This window comes from Clinocottus analis, unplaced genomic scaffold, assembly GCF_023055335.1.
Source record: "Clinocottus analis isolate CAN_PGR_092001 unplaced genomic scaffold, fCliAna1.0.p SCAF_3, whole genome shotgun sequence".
NCBI lineage: Eukaryota > Metazoa > Chordata > Actinopteri > Perciformes > Cottidae > Clinocottus > Clinocottus analis.
Genome location: NW_027176042.1, coordinates 928,533 through 947,833, shown reverse-complemented (window position 1 = coordinate 947,833; position 19,301 = coordinate 928,533). Strand labels below are relative to the sequence as shown.

The following is a 19,301-nucleotide window of genomic DNA, read 5'->3' as shown; positions in this document are numbered from 1 at the left end:
GTCTGTGCATACAGGTCTGTGTGCAGAACAGTTTGACTCGGCTCTCTAATGGCTTTCTCCTTCATTTGCTTGATTCATTCAGGAGCCGACACACAAAACGCACACACACACACACACACACACACACACACACCCACACAGCCTGCCGACTGAAAGGCAGCACGGATAAGTGGTAGCTCGCTGAAAGGAAGAGAGAGAGAGGAGGTCGCCATAGCAACACTGGGGGGGTTGTCGCTTTTATTGGGAGAAAGAAAATCAGCTCGGCCTTATCGTCCCATCTCACTCTCTCTATTCTCCTTTCTACGTATCGCCCCTCTTTCTTTTCTCTCTTTGTGTGTTCATTTCGATCTTGCTGCGCGTGTGTTGACGTCAACCGCCCGGGAAATCTACAGAGGAGTGTTGTTGCGCTTTAATTTCGCAAAAAATTGCTGGAGATATTGTATTGTGTATGATGCTGTCACCTCATCAATGCAGCAACACAGAGGATGACAGTGTTGTGAGTGTGTGTTTTTTAACCGTTCAATGGGTCGAGGTCCGAAATCCTCGATAGGTAAATGTCCTCTTTGTTCCCAGTACACCTGAACAGAAGCAGGTGTACCTGTCAAGTTTAGCACAATGCACATGGTGGCATATGATAACAGGTTGCACGTGGACATGTTGAAAAAGCAGAACGCTATATGCATGACACAGCAGCCCTTCCCTGTCACAGCATGCTGCATGCATTTTATTCACATGTGCAGGGAACCAGCTGGACCTGGAAACACTCAAGGACCTATGTATAACTGGCCCGCATCACAACAGCTAAACATGCATGTGTGTGTGTGTGCGTGCGTGTGTGCACAGAAACATGTCAGATCAAAAAAAAAAATGATGGAGAATTTGCTGCCATGGTGACAAGCGCAGCAGTATCTCATAGCAAAGGGCTGTTGAAGCCTGCCCACTGCGGAGGAGAGGCGGGTGAGGGTGGAGGTGGAGGGAGCGAGGACAGAGATAGATGGAGGAAACTGAACACTGAGTGCTACTCACAGTTTGCACAGTATTCACATTTGTGTTATGTGTTTTTTCACACGCGGCATCACACTCTGTACATGTTGTTGTTGTTTGACAACTTCCAGACAAAAAAAACACAATTGTTATGCACTCCTACGTATATGAGGCTCAAGAATATGCACACACTGGAGAGAGCAGCTGATTGCACAACTTAATACAACCTGCTCCAACGGGATAGACATGAACATAGAACATTAGATATGTTATAAATACAGAGCTTCACTGTGATTCTGTAGTATTTTGTTTTATACACAAGAGCAGACGGGTGCAGTGGCAATGTGATGGATGACGATTAATCCTGTTTTCAATGTGTTTCAAGTAACTAGCACAATGTGTGTGTGTGTGTTTGTCTGTGTGTGTGTGTGTTTAATGCGTGGGAGACAGCAACAGGTTTGTGTTTATCAGCCGACTCTCGGTGCAGAGTTGCCATGGTGAACAAGTTTGGTTTGTGGTTCAATGTGATGTATTTCTCTCCAGTAAAACAGAGCTGTTGTTTCAGAGGTGAAGACCCGTCCTGCTGGCAGCGTCCATGAACGCTTTGACCGTTTTCATAGAGCGGATGACATCACCGGAGGGGGAACTAAACTCATCCACGAATAAATAGCCTTTCATTTTTGACCATCTGATACAAAATGGAACCCAAAGTACTCTACGCAGACTTTTGACTCTCTCTAGTGGTGAGACCTGGTAGTGCATCTAACTCTATGGTCACGTCAAGAAATAAGGTACATACTGCACATCATTTTGCTGTGGCTTACTCATTTTCTTATTCTGTCCCCTCAAAGTCAAAGTTTGATAGGACATTTCAAAGTGACCACACAAATCCGACCAGATATGTTCATGGCGGTGAACATATCTGGTCATTTGAAACATTGCAATTTGAGTAAAGATTCACCGGTGATGCTTTTCATACTATGTTTACCAAAGAGTTGTTGTTGGCAGGGATAATACTTTGTGGCTGACACTCACATTATACTTAAATGGAAAACCAATTGAAAGCTGAGCTGCTCATATGTGATCATATATTCATTCGATCATTTTAATAATCCCACTAGTCCAGTATCTTGGGTTGACACAATTGGTCGGTCCGCCACCAGACTGCAATATCTCAACAACTATTAATGGATTATCATGAAATTAAGTACCGAGATCCAAGTTCTCCAGAGGGGAATAATGACTTTTTTTTTTTGCTGTATCACTGGATAGCAATATTATGTGGTGATATCCTCCAGTAGCTTTTTCTCAAACTCCACAATTAAGCAGACATTTTTGGTTTGGAGTGAAAATACTCGCCTACAAAATAAATGAGCAAAACTTTTGCACAGACTTTCACGATCCCCAGAGAGTGAATCTTAATGACCCCTAGACTTTCCATCTATGTAGTACCACCAGCAGTTCAAATCTGTGTCCACAACGTTGGTTTCTAACCGAATACCTGCAAAACTATAGGACAGCTGTACAATGTGTTGTGCTAATCACCACACATAAACACGTCAAACACTCAAAACTAAAATGTTGAAAATGAACATTCAGGTTCAATCTATGGCACACAAATACTGCGCCTGGTATTTTGGATTTTAGAAGTGTGAATGTGACTGGAAGGTTGCTGGTTTCAATCTGTGCCCTGTGATGAATGATTAACACGCTCACCATTCACACTAAAAGGTGGTCAACCTTCCATTTCAGTCCAACTATGGTCACCAGTCGCAGATGTGGTTGTTGGTTGTGTTGGGCAGCACCCAGGTGTGATGTAACCATGAATGTGAAGCAGATTGCTGCTAGACCTTGTCAGCGTCGCCACAATAAGTACAAATTGAATTATATATAACTTTTCATCTTATCCACACCAACACAAAGCAGCTATGAAGGCGAAATCTGTCAAATGCTGTGGATATTTAAAGGAGTTTATATCTCTGACAAAGAAGAACATGTGGTCCATCCCACAAGACACCACTATTTTTCATAGCATACATTTTTCGTATATACTTACAGAAAAAATTAGGAACAAAAAAAATAATATGACATTATAAAGTACTAACACATTTTAAATCAACTGCACACTGAAAATAACTATTACATACTTGCAGTTTATCCTAATGAAGAGCTTTTAACGAATATAAATGTTTCAAATGTGAACAGAAATCAATCTCACTATTTGTGCATCATTCATATTTACAAAATCAATATCTGTTTTTATCTCACTAAATAAAGTATTGTGCAGTTCCCAGTAAAGATTGCAATAGAAAAGATAGAAGAACTAATTTGTTATATCAACTATGAACTGTATACTACTGTTTATATTTGAGTATAACTTAAAATGTCAGACAACTAAGACATTGTAATGATCATATGTTCTTGTCTAGCCATCAATTCATCAGCCCCGTATGAACTTATAGGGTTATAGCTCTTAAATCATTAACCTCCAGATGGACATTACCTGAAAACACATATCAACTTCTATGCAGATGATTCATGCCTATTTGCGTCAGGCCTTATTGTATTATTATCAAAACATTACGTAGAATCTTTTTGTTATTCACTTTTTATTCATAACACTTTTTCTGTTTATTATTCTAATTAAACTTTTAAAAATTCAACATAGAGATAACGTTCTAGTTTTTGTTGATTACAATTTGGGTTTTAAATGTTAATGAATGCATTGCAATCACTGCTGATCCACATTGAAGGACAGGAAAGGACAAAAAGCCTCCTTCCATTTCAGAATGACGAGCAGCACAGTACATTGCACGTGTTAACTGTTATTAAATCATGTCTAAAGGTGATAAGGCATGTCGCAAAGTACTTAAGGACAACTGAGTAAATATCACTATCAAACAACTGATGTCAACGGAAAATGATGGAAAACAAATTATGCCATCGTAGAACTATTTAGGTTACTTAAAAATGCTACAAATCTTCATAAACCATCGATGTATTCACAACACTGAGCTTGATTGAAATACGAAGCGAAGTGTAAACTCAAAACATTTTGTTTTTTACAATTTGAACTGCTGCTGGACTGTACTGCACTTTTTGGCTATCAACAATAACCTTGAAATTGTCAATCAGAAGGCACTTGAAGGTTATCAGTGGTTCCAGTCTGGTCTTGGCCAAACAAATTAATGAGTTTGACTCCAAAACCACAATCAAACAAATCCAGATAATGTAGATATGCAGAGGAACCCAGGAGTATAAAAGAGTTCGCTGGTCTTCAGTTTGTTGTACAGAAGCAACATGGGCAAGCTACTCATCTGCGTCGGTAAGCTGAGCTTTTTGCTCATAGAAACATTTAAACTTTGCACATTTTAACTGAACTTCAACGTGTGCATAATGCAGATTGTTTCTCATTAATACTAAACCTGCCTCCTCTTTCCCTTCTCTAATTTTCCCTCCTCTCTCTGCAGGACTGGCTCTCCTGCTGCATGTGCAGCTCGGTAATGATGTCCTTCATGCATTCAGTGTTGGTGTGACATGTGGAGACATAAGTTGATGTGTAGACCTAAGAACAATTGCTCCATATGTTGCAGGATCGTCCTACATCCTCTCCTGTTATTTCACTAACTGGGGACAGTACCGTCCCGGAGCAGGCAAGTATTTCCCCACCAACGTTGACCCATGTCTCTGCGACCACCTCATCTATGCCTTCGCTGGAATGGACGGCAACATGATCAAGACCTACGAGTGGGACGATGAGAAACTCTACGGACAGTTCCAGGCCCTGAAGAACGAGTCAGTACACACACAGTCGTAGTGGGACTCCAGCACACATGAATACACACATGAATACATCTTTCATGCAAGTGTGACAGGTTAAAGTGGGTGTTGTTGCTGCTTACAGGAACAGCAACCTGAAGACTCTGCTGGCCATCGGCGGATGGAACTTTGGTACTCAGAAGTAAGTCGTAATGACACGAGCATCAATACTCCCACCAAGAGGAACTCGTTAGAATAGAATAGCTCTCTGACTGTCTTCCTGTCTCCAGGTTCACAGCGATGGTTTCCTCTGCTGCCAACCGTCAGACCTTCATCAACAGCGTGATCAAGTTCCTGCGTCAGTACCAGTTCGATGGTCTGGATATCGACTGGGAGTACCCTGGCTCTCGTGGCTCCCCACCTCAGGATAAGGCGCGCTACACCGTCTTGGTCCAGGTCGGTCATATTGCTAATCAAATTCTGGCTAGAGACAAAGTCAGGTTGTAGGTGGTAGTATCACTGTGGTCAAACATGGTATCAAGGTTTCAACTTGGCATGTGTTGTAGGAGTTGTTGGCCGCCTTTGAGGCAGAGGGCAAGAAGACCAGCCGCCCCCGTCTGATGCTGACTGCTGCAGTCTCTGCTGGAAAGGGAACCATCGAGACTGGATACCAGATTGCCCAGATTGGAGCGTAAGTACATGATGAGACACATTGTTGTGTAGAAAACCGCCCTCAGCTAACATTCAATCCTCATCATGTCTTGTTCACCAGTGTGCTTGACTACTTCCACGTCATGACCTACGACTTCCACGGTTCTTGGGAGCACAATGTCGGAGAGAACAGCCCTCTGTTCAAGGGCCCCGCTGACCAGGGCTCCATGATCTACTTCAACATGGTGAGTGAGGCCTCCGGCTGTAAATTAATAACAATTAAACAACGTAACAGATGCTCACGCTGGCTTGTACTCTCTCGCGTGTAGGACTATGCTATGAACTACTGGAAGAGCAACGGTGCCCCAGCTGAGAAACTGCTGGTTGGCTTCGCCACCTACGGCCACACCTTCCGCCTGGCAGGTGCCAACACTGCTGTGGGAGCTCCTGCTAGTGGACCCGGAGCTGCTGGACCTTTCACCCGTCAGGCCGGCTTCTGGGCCTACTATGAGGTTTGACCTTTTTCTGAATCTGTGTGTGCATGCCTTCATTATAAAACAGTATACCTTATTGTATACATATGCATTGTGTAGATCTCTAACTTCAAATCACCCCCTCCATCAGATCTGCACTTTCCTGAAGCAAGGAGCCACTCAGGCTTGGGACGCCACACAGGAGGTGCCATATGCCTACCACCAGGGAACCTGGGTCGGATACGACAATGTTAAGAGCTTCCAGGCTAAGGTATGAAGTTGTATACGTTATCATACTTCCTGTCACAAATATTTTCGTGTTAAGGTTATTTAACGCTGTTTCGCTCAACAGATCCAGTGGTTGAAGCAGAGCGGTTTCGGTGGAGCCATGGTGTGGAGTTTGGATCTGGACGACTTCAGTGGCACTTTCTGTGGCCAGGGAAGATACCCCCTGATCAACACCATCAAGAGCGGACTGGGAACTGGAGCTTGTACGGAGAACACACATATCCTCTGTTAAAAAATAATGTCGTTTCTGTCTTTTAAATGATTGAATCTGTCTCCCCAGCCTGCACTTCCAGTACTAAGCCCCTGCCTCCAGTAAAACCCGCTGTGCCTAGCGGTGGCGGCAGCAGCAGCGGTGGCAGCAGCAGCGGCGGCAGCAGCACAGGATCTGGCTTCTGCGCTGGCAAGGCTGATGGAATCTACCCAGATCCAACCAACAAGAACGACTTCTATGATTGCAACCAGGGAAGAACCTACAACCAGCACTGCGCTACCGGCCTGGTGTTTGACGATAGCTGCAAGTGCTGCAACTGGGCTTAAACCATCCAGGGTTGAACTTCACAGTGTTTGTTCTAAATAAAATATCACATTTAAAGCAACTTCAGATCTCTGGTGGTTTTGTGTCTTGTGGATGTTTCTCCACAGTGAAATTCTAAAACCTTTTTTGTATTTCATCCATTCACACCAAAGAAAAGAAATGCCTAAGTCACACTTTAAAAACGCCTCTGTCACAGTCTTCGAATAAACCGTTATACTACAGGGGTAAACATCTCATGATCTCTTCAACTGAGGATATCAGTGATTTTATCAGAGGTGGCCAGCCTCATGAGGACAGGATTTCAGCAAAAATCTAAAAATGACTTTATTTAATAGCTAATATTTCAGGACGGTGACGCCGTTTCGATAATGGATTTGGTAAACAGGGATTTTTTTTCCTTGAACACAGTTACAGCGTGTTGAAATGGGTGCTTTTGAATAGGTTGGGTGGTTGTAAATGAATGATTAGTGAAGTATGACAGAGAAGCCAAAGGACAATCTAACCTAAGAGTGTAAACAGAGTCCAGGCCAGGAAAAACATTAAAAAAACAGAAGAGGATCGACCAGACAGTGGACATGGGAAGCTTAGCCAAAGCCTCTAGATAAATTAATGCCAAGCCAAATCCTGCGCATATGGGGAGAAACATCACATCGGAGCTCATATACTGTAGCAGCTTTTGAGCATTTTCTTTATATATTACAGGTGCCTAACCTTCCTTCACCGCTGCTCCAACAGGTTTTCCATAGATTTGAGCCATATAACCCAACATTTAAAAGATGGCAAAGCCTGCAATCACACTGAGATAAAAGATAGTCACACAGACTAATCAATTTAGAGGTAACAATTTCACAGAATATATACAGAATCTACAGAAAATGGAAGCTGTGGATGACCCTGCCTGAGGACTCATGGACCCATTGGATGGCTGTTCATCTGTGTCTTATTTGATACCACTCAGGAGTATCTTCGTTAGAATAATTAAAAATGTATAGTGGCTTTAATATTTACTAAATGACTTAAACCTTTTTACCCGATATTGCTATTTCTTTACTTACTGTAAAAGTTGTGTTAAAAGCCGCCTGTATCTCCGGTGGGCGTCCCCCCTGTAGCAAGCTAGCACTTCTGCTAGCTCCCCGCTGTAGCAAGCTAGCACTTCTGCTAGCTCCCCGCTGTAGCAAGCTAGCACTTCTGCTAGCTCCCCGCTGTAGCAAGCTAGCACTTCTGCTAGCTCCCCGCTGTAGCAAGCTAGCACTTCTGCTAGCTCCCCGCTGTAGCAAGCTAGCACTTCTGCTAGCTCCCCGCTGTAGCAAGCTAGCACTGCTGCTAGCTCCCCGCTCCTGCTGCTGCTACTGCCCACGTCCCCGCTGCCCGTGTCGGGCATCGACCCGGGGCTGGTCCCGCTATCTTCGGTGGTTGTCGGGGAGCTAGCAGAAAGCTAGTGGATAGCCAGCAGAGAACTAGCAGCAGCGCTAGCTGGCTACAGCGGGGAGCTAGCGGGTACACAGATCGAAGGTAGTATCGGCCTGTAACCCAACTTTTGTGGTAGTTCTAATGATTTTTATCAGTAGTGATTGATTAAAAAAAAATTAGATAAGCTTGATTTGTGCTTCAAATGTAAACTTGGTTATCTACCAGGGTTATCCAGGGTTACAACAATTGTGTCCAGGATCATGTTGTTGTTATAGTTATAGATCCACAGGTCCAGCATGTCATGACTGAGAGTGATTATAATGCTGACAATGAAAATCCCCAATGTACTTGAAGAAGAAAGAAAAGGGTTATCAAGTGAAAGAAAAGGGTTATCAAGTGATCCTTGACAATGTAAATATGAATTGATTGCACATGTTTTCAAATGTAATCTAGGCTTTTTTGAATATTAAAAGATGGTGCTTTTTCCAGTGTTTTCCCATTTCTATTGTGCTACAGAGTAATAAAGTAAGTACAATATATTGAGACAGTATTTATGTTTACAAATTATAGCAAAGTTAGTGGTGTGTTCATGTATTTTAAAGGGCATTTGCACTGTTATCCTCTGTTGTTGGCTTTGTCTTCCTGCTACTATGTTTTCTTACTGCTCAGCTGTAAGAATAGACGAAATTTAAAAAAAAAAGTTTGATGATCAAAGTTATTTTGTGTTAAATAACTTTCTGCTTCAAAGGTTTTGAGGGTTACGGATTTTATTGTAGAGAGAAATACACAAGAAAGACCATCAGAGATCGGAAGTTTCTTTAAATGTGATATTTATTTAAGTTGGAACAGTGACAGGTGTAACAAAGTTGTTCTTGAAGAAGCCTTAGTTTGATGACCTCATGTTACATGATAGTTGACCAAGGTCCCTACTTAAGAACAAACACTGTGAAGTTCAACCCTGGATTGTTTAAGCCCAGTTGCAGCACTTGCAGCTATCGTCAAACACCAGGCCGGTAGCGCAGTGCTGGCTGTAGGTTCTTCCCTGGGTGCAATCATAGAAGTCGTTCTTGTTGGTTGGATCTGGGTAGATTCCATCAGCCTTGCCAGCGCAGAAGCCAGATCCTGTGCTGCTGCCGCCGCTGCTGCTGCCGCCGCTGCTGCTGCCACCACTGCTGCTGCCGCCGCCGCTGCTGCTGCCGCCACCGCTAGGCATAGCGTGTTTGGTGGGTGTTACTGGAGGCAGGGGGTTAGTACGAGAAGTGCAGGCTGGGGAGACAGATTCAATCATTTAAAAGACAGAAACGACATTATTATTTTTTAACAGAGGATATGTGTGTTCTCCGTACAAGCTCCAGTTCCCAGTCCGCTCTTGATGGTGTTGATCAGGGGGTATTTTCCCTGGCCACAGAAAGTGCCACTGAAGTCGTCCAGATCCAAACTCCACACCATGGCTCCACCGAAACCGCTCTGCTTCAACCACTGGATCTGTTGGGCGAAACAGCGTTAAATAACCTTAACACGAAAATATTTGTGACAGGAAGTATAATAACGTATACAACTTCATACCTTAGCCTGGAAGCTCTTAACATTGTCGTATCCGACCCAGGTTCCCTGGTGGTAGGCATATGGCACCTCCTGTGTGGCGTCCCAAGCCTGAGTGGCTCCTTGCTTCAGGAAAGTGCAGATCTGATGGAGGGGGTGATTTGAAGTTAGAGATCTACACAATGCATATGTATACAATAAGGTATACTGTTTTATAATGAAGGCATGCACACACAGATTCAGAAAAAGGTCAAACCTCATAGTAGGCCCAGAAGCCGGCCTGACGGGTGAAAGGTCCAGCAGCTCCGGGTCCACTAGCAGGAGCTCCCACAGCAGTGTTGGCACCTGCCAGGCGGAAGGTGTGGCCATAGGTGGCGAAGCCAACCAGCAGTTTCTCAGCTGGGGCACCGTTGCTCTTCCAGTAGTTCATAGCATAGTCCTACACGCGAGAGAGTACAAGCCAGCGTGAGCATCTGTTACGTTGTTTAATTGTTATTAATTTACAGCCGGAGGCCTCACTCACCATGTTGAAGTAGATCATGGAGCCCTGGTCAGCGGGGCCCTTGAACAGAGGGCTGTTCTCTCCGACATTGTGCTCCCAAGAACCGTGGAAGTCGTAGGTCATGACGTGGAAGTAGTCAAGCACACTGGTGAACAAGACATGATGAGGATTGAATGTTAGCTCAGGGCGGTTTTCTACACAACAATGTGTCTGCTCATGTACTTACGCTCCAATCTGGGCAATCTGGTATCCAGTCTCGATGGTTCCCTTTCCAGCAGAGACTGCAGCAGTCAGCATCAGACGGGGGCGGCTGGTCTTCTTGCCCTCTGCCTCAAAGGCGGCCAACAACTCCTACAACACATGCCAAGTTGAAACCTTGACACCATGTTTGACCACAGTGATACTACCACCTACAACTGACTTTGTCTCTAGCCAGAATTTGATTAGCAATATGACCGACCTGGACCAAGACGGTGTAGCGCGCCTTATCCTGAGGTGGGGAGCCACGAGAGCCAGGGTACTCCCAGTCGATATCCAGACCATCAAACTCATACTGACGCAGGAACTTGATCACGCTGTTGATGAAGGTCTGACGGTTGGCAGCAGAGGAAACCATCGCTGTGAACCTGGAGACAGGAAGACAGTCAGAGAGCTATTCTATTCTAACGAGTTCCTCTTGGTGGGAGTATTGATCCTCGTGTCATTACGACTTACTTCTGAGTACCAAAGTTCCATCCGCCGATGGCCAGCAGAGTCTTCAGGTTGCTGTTCCTGTAGGCAGCAACAACATCCACTTTAACCTGTCACACCTGCATGAAAGATGTATTCATGTGTGTATTCATGTGTGCTGGAGTCCCACTACGACTGTGTGTGTACTGACTGGTTCTTCAGGGCCTGGAACTGTCCGTAGAGTTTCTCATCGTCCCACTCGTAGGTCTTGATCATGTTGCCGTCCATTCCAGCGAAGGCATAGATGAGGTGGTCGCAGAGACATGGGTCAACGTTGGTGGGGAAATACTTGCCTGCTCCGGGACGGTACTGTCCCCAGTTAGTGAAATAACAGGAGAGGATGTAGGATGATCCTGCAACATATGGAGCAATTGTTCTTAGGTCTACACATCAACTTATGTCTCCACATGTCACACCAACACTGAATGCATGAAGGATATCATTACCGAGCTGCACATGCAGCAGGAGAGCCAGTCCTGCAGAGAGAGGAGGGAAAATTAGAGAAGGGAAAGAGGAGGCAGGTTCAGTATTAATGAGAAACAATCTGCATTATGCACAAGATGAAGTTCAGTTAAAATGTGCAAAGTTTAAATGTTTCTATGAGCAAAAAGCTCAGCTTACCGACGCAGATGAGTAGCTTGCCCATGTTGCTTCTGTACAACCAACTGAAGACCAGCGAACTCTTTTATACTCCTGGGTTCCTCTACATATCTGCATTATCTGGATTTGTTTGATTGTGTTTTTTATTACCTGCGCACCAAAACTTAAAAGTCAAACTCATACATGTGTTTGGCCAAGACCAGAGTGGAAACCACTGATAACCTTCAAGTGCCTTCTGATAATGATTTATGATGCGATTAAATTAGACATTTTCAAGGTTATTTTTGATAGACAAAAAGTCCAGCACACTCCAACAGCAGTTTGAATTAAGTGTTTTAAGTTTAAACTATATGTTTGTAACTTCTGAGTATATGTAAACAGGTAAATAGTATTTGATTAAGCTTCAGGGCTCATATTACTGTAGCTTTTAGAGTGTACCACTACCTCCAGAGGTGTACTCTAAAAGCTACTGCAATGAAATCTCGGTTATCTACCAAGGTTATTGAGAGTTACAACAATTGTGTCCAGGATCATGTTGTTGTTGAAGTTGTTATATGAAGCAAGAGTCAGGAATCCACCTGAACCGCTTAAACTCATTCGGCAATATGGGATCAATACGGCATTTAAAACAAGCTTGACATCAGAGATAGAGAAAGAAGTTCTTTATTGTTGAATATCACAGTTTAGGAGCCAACAAAACATAGTTAACTGACAATAAACTGTACATAAATAGTCACTACTAACATTTTGAATGAAAGGAAATGGGTTGAATACAAATTAATGGATCATTAGTAAAATAAAAACAATTGGCTGATTCCAAAGCCGCTGTGAAGGAAATGTGCTATTGCTAACAATCAGCCGCAAGATGTCGCACTCTCCCTCCCCGTTGCAGTGAATTTACTGCACAACAAGTTAGTTCTGTCAATGTGTGCGTCTTTACTTACAGTACAGCTATGTGGTGTAGCATGTCATCTAAGCCTGTTTTTTTTTTTGCAGGGTAAGCGTCTGATACGAATCCTTGAGCCAACATCGTTTGAGGTCACTGGACTGAAGGCTTTAAGGACTATGGCTAAACGCATTGCTTTTATTGTTCTTAGGAACTTTCACTTGTTGTTTTCAGTTGTTAGTCTGTGTGGTCGAGTCCTAAATGGCTCTGCTTCAATCACTGTAAACACATGACCTCACACAAGCTGGTTGCACGCTGCTTGCTCCAGCAGGGAATTGTGGATGGTTTGTACTTGAGTTGCTTAGTGTAACTTTCAATACAAAGAGTTCACATATTACACTGAAAAGAAAAGAAGAAAACATAAAAACACACATCAGAGCCATGAGCTCGAGATTACGTTCACATTTACTTCTGGTTTGCTTCTCTGGCTCATCCTCAGGCGGCAGCGATCTTGTGAGTAGCGTTCTCCTCGATGGACGTCCAGATAGGGATGCCACTCTTCAGCTGGAGAGCACAACGACTTCAGACGCTGCGAAAAGTGAGGGATTGTAAAATACAGTGCTTTAAAAAGATGTAGAAAAAGACTAAAATGCCCCCCGTCAGTTATCATGACACACATACACACCTTCCAGGCGCTTCCCTCGGCTCTTATCAGCTTGTACGCGGCAATGACGGGGACCCAGAGGAGCATGAAGGCAGCCATGCTCCAGCCCAGAGCAATACCCCAGTCTGGGAACGGGACTCCTCCATAGGAGGGTGGCGTGAATGTCATCAGGGACCAGATCAGGATTATCTGGAGAGCAAAGAGAGAAGATTTCATTCATCAGAACTAACGATTAATGTGAATTTATGGAGCTAGTTTAGATAAGGGGCCCTTTTTTTCACACAAAAGAGGAAATTAATTGAATTTAACGGTAACTCAGATTTTGAAATACAAGTTTAGCGGCTGCTGCAGTAATAATATAATTTTATATCCACCGGTGTATAATGATAATTCTCCATTTGATGGCATTTCTCAAAAATATGCATGAGAATTGGAGACATTTTTGGATCATTTTTTGCAGTATGTGACGATGTACTCACCACTATGATGCAGGGACTGATGAAGAACCAACATGCTCTCCACCATAACCAGAAGGTGAAACTCTTCTTTCCAATCATCATCTCAATGTCTTTGATAAAACGGTTCCCTCCTGTAATGCAACAGAAGAACACACAGATAGACCTGAATGAACACAGCTGGATTTTAAGGCTCTCCGTCACCTTCATGTGCACACATCTCCAGTTATCATACTCACCATATATGTAGCAGACACCAATGATCTCCAGGAGAGCCAAACACAGCAGCACCCAGCCGGCAGCAAACTGGTCGATCAAAGTCACCCAGTATATTCCTGCCTGTGCCACAAACACACACACATACACACACGCACAAGCCGTGTAAGTGTAAGTTATCTAGGCCTTTGTGAAACAACAGTTACATTGAGTTACACTAAAGAAGACTTACCCTTGTGACGCATGGCAATCCCAGCAGGTAAAGGACGGAAGACGTCATAATAGTCAATAAAGCTCGTTTGGATTTGAATATTTTCGGGTAGGCGTCGAGCAGGCAGGTGGTGATCACCTCTAAAGACAAAGAGATTTCAGTATAAAGCATGGTCCCGATGTTAAATGTGAATGATGACTGGATAGCTCACCTATTCCTGCAAACTGGGAGTCCAGACCAACAGTGAAAAGCATGAAGAAGAACAAAATGGACCACAGAGGGGAAATAGGAAGCTTAGACAAAGCATCTGGATATGCAATGAATGCCAGGCCAAATCCTGCACAAAGATAATGAAACATAACATCACAGGCTGCTCGAAAGTCTTCCACATGCTGTATTAATTGACGCTCACATTGTGTGTGTCTGACCTTCCTTCACCACTTCTCCAACAGGCATTTTGTAGATGTGAGCCATGTGACCCAAGATTGAAAATATGGCAAAGCCTGCGAGCACACTGGTACCTAATAAAAACGTAAACTTAGCAAAATAGACAAGATACACATATAAATTGTGTAAACTTTCTATAAATAATGCTGAGACAGTATCTGTGATCCTACCAGCATTAGTAAGGGTGACAACAAATGCGTCCTTGAACATATTGTTGTGGAATTTGTTGTAAGAAGCGAGAGTCATGACTCCACCCCAGCCAATGGAGAGAGAGTAGAAGGTCTGAGTTGCCGCGTCTTTCCACACCTAAAAACACAGTCATGCTTTAAATTAATATACTAAGATTGCTGTACTGCGTTGCAGATGCATATGTTTAGTTGGGTCCCTACCTGCGCCTCTGTCAGTTTTGTAAAATTGGATTGGGAACCGATGTAGAACTCAATTCCATCTCTGGCTCCCTCCAGTGTGGCACCTCTGATGAGCAGGATCAGAATCACCACGTAGGGAAACGTAGCTGTGAAATACACAACCTGGTGGGACAAACGCTAAGAGTTAAAACTGCAAAAAAGTAAATAATTCATTTATATTTTCTTGCATTACTGCGGGGAGTTTTATGTCATCATGAATTGTAAAAAGTATAAGGCCTAAAATTGTGAAGGAGTTTGCCTTCGTGCTTTTTGGTCTCTGCATCCGTAGCATTCACTTACACTTGTAATCTCAAACTAGTTTGTTTTAAAGCCTTCACGTGAATCTCTACATTTTTACAGAACAAATTGACATTTTGGGCAATACACTTAATCCATTTCTTGCTGAAAGTAAAGATGAGAGGATTAAATTAACTCATATCTGTATGGAAAATGCCTGCAACCAGCAGCTGCTTAGCCTAGCATAAAAACTAGCTTAAACGGGGAACAGCATTACCTAAAGCTACCAGCAGGTCGGTTTGTCTAACACCAATCTCATCAGCCTCAGCTGTACTTTGCATTCAGTGTGATTGGGAACTGTTAGCATGCTAACACACTAAACTAGAACTGTAAACAAAGCAACATTATTACTTCAAACATCTGCAGGTTAGCATTGTGAACATGTTAGCATTTAGCTCAAAGCTCTGCTTCGTCTGTACAGTCTCACAGAGCTGCTAGCCGGGTGGTTGACTCATGTACCTTACAGAAATGAAAGTGGTATCAATGTTTAAATGTATTATATGTGTTTATTGGTCTTTCATAGGATACTCAAATAGTAGATAAAACAGTGTACTTCATGGAGGCCGACACTTTTCGCTGTTGTCATGTAGCTGAGTGAAAGGCGTGCTTTGTATTGCAATACATCCTAATGATAAATGTATAAAATGTAATTGTCTGTTTGAGTTTTGCAGCGATCGACTATATGCATTGAGCCTTGAACTGCGGACAAGGACTTGCTATGGATGTTGTCTTACTTTGCCCGATGACTTGATGCCTCTGATGAGCGCGGCAGCAACAATCAAGGAGCTCAGCAGCAGACACAGGGCCAAGTGCCAAACTACTGGTCCTGTTTCATCCAGACCACTGGACCTCTGCAGAGCCACGTGACTGAGGAGGAGAGACGTCTGACTTTACAGCCACAGCAGTGTGACAAGTGTGTGTACTTGTGCTTGGTTGCACGACGACGAGTGTGTGTGTGTGATTCTTACTCCCAGTACTGCTCACTCGGGCTCTGCACTGGAACTGTGACCATGTTGGATGAAGGACAAGTGCTGTTTTCCTGAGTCCAGTTGGCCACTAAATCACCACTTACATTGCAGTACACTGGAAATAAAAATAAAGGCATATGTAGTGAGCATTAGTGCAGAGCCCTGGCATGCTGATTAAAAAAAATGCATTAGAGCGGCAGTTTGTTTTCAGCAATTAGTTCATTAATACCAGATTATGTCATTTTGTTATCTTTCTTTTCATGTTACCGCCACCTCAAGATGATGACACATCGGATTCAAACAACCGATATGATTCACACAATACATTCAAGAATTTGAAGAGGAACAATCACCTATAGGAGTGTTGCTGCAGTTATTGTCGGCCTGACTGAGGCAGCTAAACCACGGCAGAGGAGACTGGAAGGAGGCGAACATGTAGTACAGGCTGTAAGCGATGATGACGTTATAATAAATTGAGACTATTGCCGTGACCATGACCATGGCAACGCCAACACCTAGAGAAGAAGAAATATGTTTTATAAATAGCAGAAGTAACACATTGCATTGACTCTCGTTGCTGCAACTCAGTTGTTTCCAAAAATGTCTTAAGTACGAACACAAGTGTTGTCCTTTCAAGTTGCATCGATTCCAGAGTAAAAACAAAAGTCACATGAAGAGTCTTGAAAAACTGAACTGAACAGACGAGAGGAGATAAATCAGCAGGATCAGAGAAGAAACCCTGTGAAGCTCCACAAAGGCAGTTGAATATTAATATAATTGATGATGAGTTGTGTGTCCAGACTGCAGCGTCTGGTCGGACCGATGAGGGGTTGTTGTTATTCAGCTTGTGTAAGAGTCTGCATTAAATGCAGTCTATTTTGTAGCCTAAATATTAAACTCCATTTCTACCACCATCTGACACTGGCATGTGGAGATGTATAAGTGTATTTTTTAATTTGTATATGTATTTCAGAATGTCACAGTTTTTCTTAACTGTTGCCAAACTTCAAATGTCTTTTCAATTTTGAAGATGAATCCTGTACAGACATTCAACAAAGTCAACCTCAAGGAGTCACTATGGTGTTGTATTGCTTTAGTTCATGGTCTATTTGTAATGTTACTGTCATCACTATTGCATACTTTATGTAGCTCTATAGCACATTTTCTTGCTCTACAATTACAGCAAGACGACACTAGATGAATTACAGCTAAAGCTGTCATTTTATTTTACCTTGAATTTGTGTGATTGTGTGTTGGCCTTAAAGGGTGAAAGCCTTAAAAGCAAACAACCAAAAGCTCCTCTGAAGTCAAGAGTCATAAAAAAAAGACACATTTTTGGTTCCACAGTCAATCATTAACCAAACAGCCTCGTTAAATCCCTCATGTTTGACGTCTTTGTTCTCAGATGTACCCGGCTGATCTTCTCTCAGAGCTCACCTTGCAGTATCGGCACTGATCTCCAGATGTTAATTGGACCTTGGCTGCAAAACTGTCCGAACGCACTTTCCAGGAAGAAAAGAGGAATTCCAGCCACCACCAGCATCACAAAGTATGGGATGAGAAAGGCACCTGCTCAAAGTGACGGGTTGAATCAATATCAACAGTAACGCTGCAAAACAGGATTCTCAACACTAATGCATTAGACAACAAATACTTACTGCCTCCATTCTTGTAGGCCAAATATGGAAATCTCCAGATATTTCCCAGTCCAACGGCGTAGCCGATGGTAGAGAGGATGTACTCCTTCTTGCTGGCCCAGTTCCCGCGCTCAGTATTCTCGTCGCCATCATCAACATGTGGATCCTGCTCATTGAGAAGTTAAATAACTTACTGAAGTGGTACAAGTTGTACGACGGCTTTTACCAGGGAAAGCTGAAGAGAAACACTCGCAGTGAGAAAAGTAGATTCTGTGATGATGTCTGCAATGCTATATGACCATATTTGACTATATATATATATATGTATATATATATATATATATATATATATATATATATATATATATATATATATATAAATATATATATATATATATATATATATATATATATATATATATATATAAATATATATATATAATTACAGCACCAAATTTAGTGCTGTTGCTCATGTGAAAAATGTTCCCTTGCCAAATTTGTAGAAAAAAAAAAAAATATATAACAACAACAAAAAATAAAAAAAACAGATCAATATAATCAATATATATATATATATATATATATATATATATATATATATATATATATATATATATATATATATATATATATAATTGGTTCCACATCCATATATATATATATTTATATATATATATATGTATATATATATATATATATATATATATATATATATATATATATATATATATATATATATATATATATATATTGATGAAAATACAAATGATATAAAGAGTTTCTCAGTGTCCAAAATATAATCTTTTTTTCAATGTGAAATGTAAAAATGTCCCTTCTCTGTCATGTTAGGATTGGATTGTGTTGGTTTTAGCACCAAAACCTTCAGTTCAGTCAAAATGTGACCCACCACAAGGCATTTTCTAAACTAAAACAGAAAACATGACATAAATTGAAGACTAAATTTAAATGAACAATATGTTTTATATATCTAGACGTGATAGGATTCACATTCATATCTTTGTCAATTTTCCTATGAATCCGTCTTCTTCGATGTATCTATTGTAACTTATTTAGTGAAACTTCAAACAGTCCTACCTGGTCGAGGACAGCAGGATTTCTGAAAATTAAATCCTTGAAACTGTTCCAGCTGAATTTCCTCATGTCTTTTCACCTGCTTGTTGTCTGTATAAGACATTCAAATCCCTCAGGACGCTCTGGTTTAAAGCCGCCCTGACAGACAATGGAGTCATGTTTTCTAACCGATCACCTGACCTTCACACTCCTCCCCACATCACTGCTGAGCTGCTTGTGTCTGTGCAATTAGTGTTTATAAACTAGAATCTCTATTTCATGCATTAAGTTCTCCTCCTGGTGACATCAAACATTAAAACAACTAAACTACCCCCACTCAATCTGATGAGTGTTGCTCTCTGCATCATGTCTGACCCTGATAGTTCCTATGACATATCATATATATAGATATAAATATATTTCCTATTGTATCATCCTGCAAAAATAGACCTATCTGAATGTGACTGCTCAGTGATAACAACATTATATCCTCAGTATTGATAAATAGACAAAACAGTGGAGCTCATGTGTGTGTGTGTGTGTGTGTGTGTCTGACTCAGGTGAGCGAC

The 19,301-nt window shown here is 42.1% G+C and overlaps 3 protein-coding genes across 4 annotated transcripts; 1 reads left to right on the top strand and 2 right to left on the bottom strand.

The window, feature by feature from the left end:
* Positions 1 to 4,284: 4,284 nt before the first annotated feature.
* Positions 4,285 to 6,692, top strand: LOC137796729 (acidic mammalian chitinase-like). Its single transcript, XM_068594827.1, has 11 exons — positions 4,285 to 4,309; positions 4,455 to 4,484; positions 4,578 to 4,779; positions 4,889 to 4,945; positions 5,034 to 5,199; positions 5,310 to 5,434; positions 5,516 to 5,639; positions 5,724 to 5,906; positions 6,019 to 6,138; positions 6,220 to 6,358; positions 6,436 to 6,692. The coding sequence occupies exons 1-11, from the start codon at positions 4,285 to 4,287 to the stop codon at positions 6,690 to 6,692; spliced, it is 1,428 nt and encodes a 475-aa protein (XP_068450928.1).
* A 2,375-nt stretch (positions 6,693 to 9,067) lies between these two features.
* Positions 9,068 to 11,543, bottom strand: LOC137796730 (acidic mammalian chitinase-like). Of its 2 annotated transcripts, XM_068594829.1 has the most exons (12): positions 11,495 to 11,519; positions 11,320 to 11,349; positions 11,025 to 11,226; positions 10,859 to 10,915; positions 10,605 to 10,770; positions 10,371 to 10,495; positions 10,166 to 10,289; positions 9,899 to 10,081; positions 9,667 to 9,786; positions 9,447 to 9,585; positions 9,268 to 9,366; positions 9,068 to 9,222 (listed from the first exon to the last, which is right to left on the bottom strand). In XM_068594829.1, the coding sequence occupies exons 1-12, from the start codon at positions 11,517 to 11,519 to the stop codon at positions 9,068 to 9,070; spliced, it is 1,425 nt and encodes a 474-aa protein (XP_068450930.1). The 2 variants fall into 2 exon arrangements, with proteins under 2 accessions (XP_068450930.1, XP_068450931.1); XM_068594830.1 differs by having other exon boundaries at positions 9,068 to 9,366; positions 11,495 to 11,543.
* A 1,249-nt stretch (positions 11,544 to 12,792) lies between these two features.
* slc6a14 (solute carrier family 6 member 14) lies at positions 12,793 to 18,822 on the bottom strand. The gene is made up of 15 exons (XM_068594826.1): positions 18,757 to 18,822; positions 17,683 to 17,827; positions 17,462 to 17,593; positions 16,378 to 16,539; positions 16,025 to 16,139; positions 15,791 to 15,923; positions 14,742 to 14,882; positions 14,523 to 14,658; positions 14,334 to 14,426; positions 14,117 to 14,242; positions 13,927 to 14,045; positions 13,718 to 13,817; positions 13,503 to 13,612; positions 13,045 to 13,212; positions 12,793 to 12,948 (listed from the first exon to the last, which is right to left on the bottom strand). Exons 1-15 carry the CDS (start codon positions 18,820 to 18,822, stop codon positions 12,793 to 12,795), a joined length of 1,902 nt encoding a protein of 633 aa, XP_068450927.1.
* Positions 18,823 to 19,301: the final 479 nt, after the last annotated feature.